This window comes from Mizuhopecten yessoensis, unplaced genomic scaffold (assembly GCF_002113885.1).
Source record: "Mizuhopecten yessoensis strain PY_sf001 unplaced genomic scaffold, ASM211388v2 scaffold7939, whole genome shotgun sequence".
In the NCBI taxonomy this organism is placed as follows: Eukaryota; Metazoa; Mollusca; class Bivalvia; order Pectinida; family Pectinidae; genus Mizuhopecten; species Mizuhopecten yessoensis.
Window position 1 is genome coordinate 202,931 of NW_018407298.1, and position 9,245 is coordinate 212,175.

A 9,245-nucleotide genomic window follows, 5' to 3' on the forward strand; every position below is an offset into this window, starting at 1 on the left:
TTCCATCTATGAAGAGTGTTTGATTCTACCATATCTGGGTCTTGAGAAGAAGATTTTTTAAATTTTAGTCAATTTGACCCTTTTTGGCCCCGACCCTCAGGCCCCTGGGGGCCGGGAACCAAACCGGCAACTACTTTTGTTGACCTTTGGCCATGGAAGGTTTCTGCAAAATTTAATTGAAATTGGTTCAGGGGTTTTGGACAGGAAGTCGAAAATGTGAATTGTTTACGGACGCACGACGGACAAAAGACAATCGCAATAGGTCACTTGAGGCTTTGTCTCAAGTGACCTAATAAAATTCAAGACAAACACCTATCAATTTATAAAATAAAGGAAAACTGAAAAGATACTCTTAAAACAACTAAATTAAATTTCATTAATACGTTTTTTCACTGAGAATTTTGGAATGTGTGTCTATAACATTTCGTTCTCATAGACTTTGGGTATACCATTAGTTGTCAGCTGTCGGTGTTAAAAGATACTTTATCATCTGATGATTCTATTGGTATGGAATTGTGATCCAAGTTCTCTTCTTTAATTGGATGTAGGCGCTCAAGGCTGTATGCTTCTTTTAAATATTTTGTGGTTCCATTCTCATTAACCAGATCTTTGAAATCTTCTGCAGTCGACACACTGATGACTTTGTGAAGTACCCCACCCATACTTGCTCGCTTCTTGCTTTCCAAGAACTTAGCATACAAGTACATGATGCTCCCCGACATGTTTATTGTGATCCCTATGTAAGTTGACAAGTTGTGACTGATACCACCAAATGTAAACATCCCAAGTAATGTCTGAAAGAGGGCTTTCACCCCACCTACCACACTGGTTGTTAATGCTGAGGTCAAACTTGTACATAAAAACAGTGAGTAGTTTAATAAACATCCTATACTTATAGTCACAAAAAACAGCACAACAAATGACACGCTCTTGGCTTGGTTGTACTGTGTCACCTCACTAACTTCACCACTGACAACCATGTAGACGGTGAGGAAGGGCAGAGTGTTGAAGCTGTTGAGTTGTAGGGTTTCCACAGTGCTCAGGTCCTTTTCTGTGACCTTCTGGACCAGCAGGAGGTACAGGGAGTGGGTCAGATTACTCAGGGCTCCACATGTGTAGGCGTATATGTTAAACTTTAGATCACCATAACCTACAAAAACAGATATTTCAGTATTGGTGAGATTTTATGATGATACTACAGGTACTTGAGAACTGTTTAATGGTGTTTCTTCATTCTTCATATATTTACATATATTGGTAAATTCTGGATCTTTCTGTGGACAAACATGTTCCAGAGATATTGAAAAAAGTGCTATAACTTACTTGCTATCACACATCCCCCTGTAATGAGCAGCACGGCTGTGATGGTGTTTCTGGAGGGAAAGCCCTTCTTTAGAATCAGAATGGACAGAAACATGGTGGCTAAGGGTACACATCGTTTTAGCACTCCATACATAGCCACATTCATGTGTCCCAGTGCATTAAGTCCCAAAATCGAATTAACACCATAAAACAAAGCTGGAAGAAGAAACATCTTACCCCGCTTTATGGTGTATCTAGGTAAATGTATCAGTTTTAAATAGCTTAACAGTTCCAAGACACCGATTGTGAAAAGCATCTGCATGACCATGATGAAGACAGGATAATCAAATTCAAATGTGGTCATTAATGTTTTGTTTATGAATGCCATGGATACAGAACAGACACCATATAAGAAGGCTGCAGCTGTGCCTTTGAATGTAGAGGTTAGATGCCGGTAGCTTGACAGAACTGTAGGGCAAGACATCTTGGTGGAATGTAGATGGCTGAAAAAGAATAGGGGTGCAAAACAATTAATTTATGCCATTCATTTATAAAATCACTTATTCCGACTTTGCATATTGCAGAGTTATCTTCTCTTGTGAGCAGGTATTGATTGTTACGTCATTTGTTTGTGAGAGTAACGTCATCAATTTTTGAGAAAAAGACGTAATTTTCTCACACATACCAATGACGTAACAATCAATACCTTCTCACAAGAGAAGATAACTCTGCAATACGCAAAGACGGAATAACATCAACTATATCCATATTTTTATGTATTAATGTTGCAATTGGTAATTGGTTCAATAATAAGTTATACTGAATTATCAGACAATATTTAATCATTAATGGATGAGAGACTGCTATATAATCATAATACAATATGACAAAGTCACAATGGTCTGCAAGGGCTACAACAACTTCTTTTTGTTATGATATTAAAATCTTTCAACAAATGTAATCAATGATTACAAGCTCACCAGTTGCAGCAACAGGAAAATGTTTACATTTAGATGCAGAAACTTATTTCCAAATCAATTTTGATATAAAAATACATGTGTGATCCACTGTCGCTTCACCGGTCATTTGTCTGATGAAGGTGACTAGAGTATGTAGTGTACTAGTCATTACAATGCCACACATAAACACTTACCTGGTTGTCATGAGAACAAAAATATTGTCCATCATTAAATCCTAATAAGTTACTGTAACATCTAATAGAAAACAGGCCTTCACCAGCAATTTCTTATGATTTAGCAATATTTCAAATAAAAAGGGGTTACAACCTAAATGTGCAGCCATGTAGGTGGAGGTAACAGGATTTCAAAGCAAATTTTAGAGTCAAGAAATGAGTATTTAGGCCCTGTCCTTTTGACCACAGCTATGTGCTCGTTTCGATCAATAATACTAATAAGTAACAATGTTTATGATATTATATCATACGTATAGGACAACAATCTTGATTGATCAAAACAATTACCACATGAATATGTATCAACCCCTCTGCATTAAAGCCAATTTGGTCTTTGTTGAGTATAAAATAGAGATATGCAGCGGAACTGGACTGGGTCAATGATCGTCGATCAGGCAGCTCAATAGGCAGAGCATCCATCTATTGTTGGGATGGGTCCCCGTTTTGAACCCCGGTCTGGCCTTTGCTTTTCTCTTTCTCCTGTTACAAAATTGGCGAGCTTGCCAACCTTTGTTTCAAGCAATGGGCACATAGCTTCCGGGTTGTTTCGCCCCAAATCCCGTTCGCCCTAGGTTGTTTCGCCCTAAAACAAATTTTTAGGGCAAAACGTTGTTTGGTATTTTCTTTTCATTTTTATTTGTTTTAAGTCACAAATTAAGTCTTCTTCGTCTTCCATATCATTGAAATCAGTTTTATTTAAAAAAAATGTGTTTGTGTTGTTTTTAAGTACATTGTAAAGCAAATAACGGAATACGTTATTTTCTTCACGCCGACACACATTATAACATATATTGAATTTGATTTTAGAAATGAATAAGAATAGTGAAATGAAACAAAAATGGTGTAATTTTAATTACATTGTACGCCAATGTGGGGTATACAACAATATTATTTTTCCATGTTAACACATTTAGTCTAGTGTACACATAATTGTCGCCGTGTGACGATGTTTTCTTTACTTGATTTCTGCGCACGTCCGTGTTGTTTTTTGCTAATTGGAGATCATTTTGAGAAGTTTTGATAGTACCGACCAATAAAAATTAATATGCATATTTGAGTAGATAATTTGAGTACTTTACTGAAGGTTACTTGTCATAAATAGAGCATTTCTCAATATTATGTAATGTTGAATTATAACATAGTATTGAGAAATGCCCTATTTATGACAAGTAACCTACTCAAATATTATTTTTATTATCTATTTACTTAGAGAAATTAATTTATTTTCATTATATGTCCATATCTTATATATATATATTATAAGTGTTGTATTTAGAGAAATTAATTTAGTTTCATTATATGTCCATAATTATATGTCCATATCTTAGGTTCGTTCTTCATCTTCCGGCACGTAACTATATCTTGATTCAAGAGAAAGATATTCATATTAACTTTTAACATGATATTTGTGACTGAAAGATTTATATTTTTTAGGGCGAAACAACCTGTGGCGAGCGGGATTTGGGGCAAAACAACCCTTAGTGCGAACGGGATTTTGGGCGAAACAACCCGTTACCGGGCACATATGTGGGTTAGACATTTGTGATGAACTCCTGTACACTGGGTGAATGCTTAGCAAGGGGATACACCTGAACCCGAGTTATAAATAATCTGAACCCGAGTTGTAATTGTATCTTCTGGGCGAAGACTTTGGAAAGGAGAGAGGAATGAAGCGGAATTGGACTGGGTCGATCAGGTAGCTCATTAATAGATAGAGCGTCCGTCTAGAGTTCGGAGGGCCTCGGCATTTCTCTTTCTACTGTTACGAGCTCTTCATTTCCGGTCACAAAGAGAGGGGCTACACATTCGTGCACCTGAGAATTACAGCTATAAGGTTTGGACCTAAACTGAGGTTTTCAGAGTAATTTCACATATTTTTGACAGATCGTTATGTCAACAGTAACATCATAACGGATATCACAGCTCAGCTATCAAATGTGTTATATTTGAATAGCGCAGAATGTGTGATATGTCTAATGATTGAACCACCTAACAACCTACCTAACTGATTGTTATGTTTTTACCTGGAAACGACAGCTGGGAAACGTGGAAGTTTTCAATTCATCTCACATCTTTCAAACGCTTTGTATATGCGTCATTGTGAAATGGATCGTTAAAACACTTTTAAGATTATGATTCCCATTCGGACTTTCGAAAGCCCTCTTCGGTTACTAGTAAGATTAACATATTGTAGCACTCGGAACTCCTCGACCGATTCGGTCATCAAAACGCTGTCGGCTCGGTGAAGAGAAGAGTTTGTTTGAATAGTTAGCATATTTACCTAAAGTATCATAAGAGTCCATGCACGTTAAAAGTTATTATTGCAATATGAGCACTTGCATGCTAAGGACTAGCTTTGAGTATCTTCATCCCCCACAGGTGTTTGAACACACTGATATGATAATGATGTGTTAATTAGCTGTTTAGGTTCACTTACACAGCTTGATTTTGATTTTTTTTTTATATAGGATAGTGAAAGTAGATTCGAAGTGCATTCAACCATAACATACAAAAATGTTACCCAAATGCAGGATTATTACCCATATGCGCCGTTGAGCCCAACCTGTTACAAGCCCCCCAAAAGATGCTGTAGTCACCTTATTTCCAACCCCCTGATAAGTCATGTCCAAAGACCTCAATTAAAAATCGGAACTTAAATATGTTATTTGTATATATTGAACTTGTACATTGGCTATACAAAAATACATAGCTAGGTTAACGTAGTCAAAAATAAGTCATTCTGTGAAAGGCTGATGTCTTCATAAAAATAGCTCACTAGACTTATAACATGTCAATCTCTTTTGCGACCCAACTGATTGCTGAGAAATGACCCATAATATAAAGTTTATGTATATACCTAGGTCATGCAGAGCTTTATTTCTCTTCTACTACTCTCTGCTGTTGAGAGGAATTCCGACCTCAAACTAAAGATAGATGTTCCCAGGGGAAACCCCTAACATCATATAAAATCCCCTGGTATGCATTTTAGCAAATTATGAATAAGAAAACAGGCTCAGTAAACTTGATCGATAAATGAACTTTAGATGATGTGCCGTTTAATAACATTCTGTGATTATATGAATGCGCTAGACATGTGATAAACATTGAAGCTGAAAAGTAAGATAATGTTTATAACAAGTTTTAAGCTCTTTTATAACAACATTGAATGTTAAGAAATGACCTGTTATATGAAGTTTAAGTAGTGTTCATTGTCAAAGATCTATGGTTTTACACATATTCACTGGTAAAATATGTTTCGCGGACATTTTTCTATGATTTTTGTACGTTCCCATATAGCAACATTCATCTTCTTGTCATGCTAGTATGGGGGGTCAGACGATTCGTCCCAAAACCGTAACGCCGCAAGCTGTTACGCCGCAAGCTGTTACGCCCGAAGCTGTTACGCCGCAAGCTGTTACTCCCCAAGCTGTTACGCCCCAAACTGTAACGCCGCAAACTGTTACGCCCCAAGCTGTTACACCGCAAGCTGTTAAGCCCCAAGCTGTTACGCCCCAACCTGTTACGCCCCAAGCTGTTACTCCCCAAACCGGAACGCCGCAAGCTGTTACGCCCGAAGCTGTTACGCCGCAAGCTGTTACCCCCCAAGCTGTACCCCCGCAAGCTGTTACGCCCCAAACCTTAACGCCGCAAGCTGTTACGCTCCAAGCTGTTACGCCGCGAGCTGTTACGCCCCAAGCTGTTACACCGCAAGCTGTTAAGCCCCAAGCTGTTACGCCCCAACCTGTTACGCCCCAAGCTGTTACTCCCCAAACCGGAACGCCGCAAGCTGTTACGCCACAAGCTGTTACGCCCCAAGCTTTTACGCCCCAAGCTTTTACGCCCCAAGCTGTTACGCTCCAAGCTGTTACGCCGCGAGCTGTTACGCCCCAAGCTGTTACTCCCCAAGCTGTTACGCCCCAAGTTGTTACGCCGCAAGCTGTTACCCCCCAAGCTGTACCCCCGCAAGCTGTTACGCCCCAAACTGTTACGCCCCAATCTGTTACGCCCCAAGCTGTTTCGCCCCAAAACCGTAACGCCCCAAAACCGTCACGCCCCAAGCTGTTACGCCCAAAGCTGTTACGCCGCAAGCTGTTCTGCCCCAAAACCGTAACGCCCCAAGCGGTTACGCCCCAAAACCGTAACGCCCCAAACCCGTAACGCCGCAAGCTGTTCCGCCCCAAGCTGTTCCGCCGCAAGCTGTTACGCCCCAGGCTGTTACGCCCCAAGCTGGTACGCCGCAAGCTGTTACGCCCCAGGCTGTTACGCCCCAAGCTGGTACGCCGCAAGCTGTTACGCCGCAAGCTGTTCTGCCCCAAAACCGTAACGCCCCAAAACTGTAACGCCCGAAGCTGTTACGCCCCAAGCTGTTCCGCCCCAAGCTGTTACGCCGCAAGCGGTTACGCCCCAAGCTGTAACGCCCCAAGCTGTTACCCCCCAAGCTGTACCCCCGCAAGCTGTTACGCCCCAATCTGTTACGCCCCAAGCTGTTTCGCCCCAAAACCGTAACGCCCCAAGCTGGTACGCCGCAAGCTGTTACGCCCAAAGCTGTTACGCCGCAAGCTGTTCTGCCCCAAAACCGTAACGCCCCAGGCTGTTACGCCCCAAAACCGTAGCGCCCCAAGCTGTTACGCCCCAAGCTGTAACGCCGCAAGCTGTTACGCCCCAAGCTGTAACGCCCCAAGCTGTAACGCCGCAAGCTGTTACGCCCCAAGCTGTTACGCCCCAAGCTGTTACGCCCCAAGCTGTTACGCCGCAAACCGTAACGCCGCAAGCTGTTACGCCCCAAGCTGTTACGCCCCAAGCTGTTACGCCGCAAGCTGTTACGCCCCAAGCTGTTACGCCGCAAACCGTAACGCCACAAACCGTTACGCCCCAAGCTGTTACGCCGCAAGCTGTTACGCCCCAAATTTGATTCAACTATTTTGCCCCAAAAAACTACAACACCCCATAAAATGAACTTATTTGACAAATTTTGTAGTAAAATATCTACTTTTTATGTAATATTCTTAAAGATAGACATTCAAAAAATAATATCTGTTGCAAATCGTTTGATGTTTGGGACACAATTTTTGTGCCATAACATTATATCTATATTGTAACATATCTATAGTATCTATGTCATGCAGGATTTGTTTATTTTTAAATAATATATATATATATATGTATGAAATAATTAGATTTTATTGTTAAATTATACACGCGTGCCATAGATTGGAAACAAAAAATGTTTTGTGTGTTGCAAGAAATAGAAGGTGTACTATTTGTTTATGTATATATGTCTATATGTATATATTTCTTTTTCAGCATATTTAATTAAAAAAAATCATTAGCTAATTAAAAAGAAATAACTTTTTCTGCCAAGTTACATTCTTCTATGGACTTAAATAGCATCTAATCGATCGAATCAGTGAGTCTCACTTCATACCAGCTCGTCATTTTCGTTCTTCATCGTGGGAAATTTGAAATAGCTGACATTCATGCTGATATCTCAATATGTTTAGGGTAAGAACAATATATATGCTTATCAACTGACGATCTCTTTCATCAACATGCAAACTGACAACTCAAAAAATTACACGAACATTAAAACAAATATAAATGTTAAAAAATTGTACCAATTTGAGTCTTGAGGTTACGTGTTCCTAAGCATTAATATTTAACTTGCATTTCACAAGATCAGATATCGTTCAATATAGGTGTTAAAGAATTATGGGGCGATATAGATTTTGGGGTGAAACCGATTTTGGGGCGATATAGCTTAAAGGGCGAAACGGATTTTAGGGCGAAAATATTTTTTTGGGCGATATGGTTGTCATATTTGGGGCGAAATGAGGTGAAAAATGGGGTGATGTGAAAAAAAGTAGGGGCGAAATGGTCTTGGGCGTAACGGGTTGGGGTTGAAACTTCTGTAATTCCTAGTATGCTTCTCCACACATAGTTAAATAGAAATAAAGCCCCGCATGACCTAGGTATATAAATGATCTTCAAATAACATGTCATTTCGTAACATTCAGTTGGGCTGCTTAAGAGATTAACATGTTACAAATCTGGTGAGCAACTTTTATCATTACATCGATCAACCTTAATGCCGTATTTTGACTTCGTTAACCTGGTTATGTACCTTTTTAATAGCTCATATACAAGTTCAATATATTTAATTTAGATATATATTCTGATTTTTGATAAGGGTTTTTGAATATGACTTGCCATGGGGCAGGCTATCTTGGATTTTGACATTGAAGGTTTGTTAGTGCTTTTTCTCAGGAATAGCTTGAGGGATCTTTCTCAAATTTAAAATGTAGGTTCCCCTTAGTCTGTAGTTGTGCATGTTTGATTTTGAGGCTGATCATAAAAACAAGGTGCATTTACTGTTAATATGGCTTGATAAATCAGATAAGAGAAAAGGTCAAACTGACAAAGAACTTATAAAGGTCGTACAATGGTGGGCGTCAAGATCCTCTGGGACCTCTTGTTTTTTAGGTCACCTGAGCTTTGCTCAAGTGACCTATTCTAATCGCTTTTCGTCCGTCGTGCGTCGTGCATAAACTTTTACATTTTCAACTTCTTCTCAAGAACCAGTGGATGGATTTTTTTCAAACTTGGTCAGAATCATCCTTGGTAGATGAGGCTTCAAAATTGTAAAATTGGGATTCCTACCCCAACCCCTGGGGCCAGGGCGGGGCCCCAAAGGGAAAATTAACCAATATTTCAAAAATCTTCTTCTTCAGACTCAGAGGTACTACACTCATTT

At 39.7% G+C, this 9,245-nt stretch overlaps 3 protein-coding genes across 8 annotated transcripts in view; 2 read left to right on the forward strand and 1 right to left on the reverse strand.

The window, feature by feature from the left end:
- Positions 1-234: 234 nt before the first annotated feature.
- LOC110454602 (UDP-galactose/UDP-glucose transporter 7-like) lies at positions 235-4,581 on the reverse strand. Of its 3 annotated transcripts, none has more exons than XM_021504204.1 (3): positions 4,519-4,581; positions 1,324-1,805; positions 235-1,150 (listed from the first exon to the last, which is right to left on the reverse strand). In XM_021504204.1, exons 2-3 carry the CDS (start codon positions 1,784-1,786, stop codon positions 459-461), a joined length of 1,155 nt encoding a protein of 384 aa, XP_021359879.1. In that variant the 5' UTR covers positions 1,787-1,805; positions 4,519-4,581; the 3' UTR covers positions 235-458. The 3 variants fall into 3 exon arrangements, with proteins under 3 accessions (XP_021359879.1, XP_021359881.1, XP_021359878.1); XM_021504206.1 differs by having other exon boundaries at positions 4,496-4,534; XM_021504203.1 differs by lacking the exon at positions 4,519-4,581 and adding an exon at positions 2,783-2,888.
- LOC110454601 (phosphatidylinositol N-acetylglucosaminyltransferase subunit Q-like) overlaps positions 4,152-9,245 on the forward strand; it is a 21,006-nt gene continuing 15,912 nt past the window's right edge. The window contains exon 1 of one of the 4 annotated variants that reach the window (XM_021504202.1): positions 4,152-4,328. The gene's annotated coding sequence lies outside the window, so the exon portion shown is untranslated. Of the gene's footprint in view, positions 4,329-4,690; positions 4,762-9,245 lie in introns of those variants that run through there. The other 3 variants (XM_021504199.1, XM_021504200.1, XM_021504201.1) reach the window with 3 other exon arrangements.
- Positions 5,819-6,652, forward strand: LOC110454596 (protein IQ-DOMAIN 14-like). Its single transcript, XM_021504192.1, has one exon. It carries the CDS (start codon positions 5,819-5,821, stop codon positions 6,650-6,652), a length of 834 nt encoding a protein of 277 aa, XP_021359867.1.

Coding starts and splice junctions, on each gene's coding strand:
- LOC110454602 (XM_021504203.1), bottom strand. Junction 1,151..1,323: donor AGGGGGATGTGTGATAGCAA/GTAAGTTATAGC, acceptor CTGTTTTTGTAG/GTTATGGTGATCTAAAGTTT.
- LOC110454596 (XM_021504192.1), top strand. CDS start 5,819: ATGGGGGGTCAGACGATTCGTCCCAAAACCGTAACGCCGCAAGCTGTT.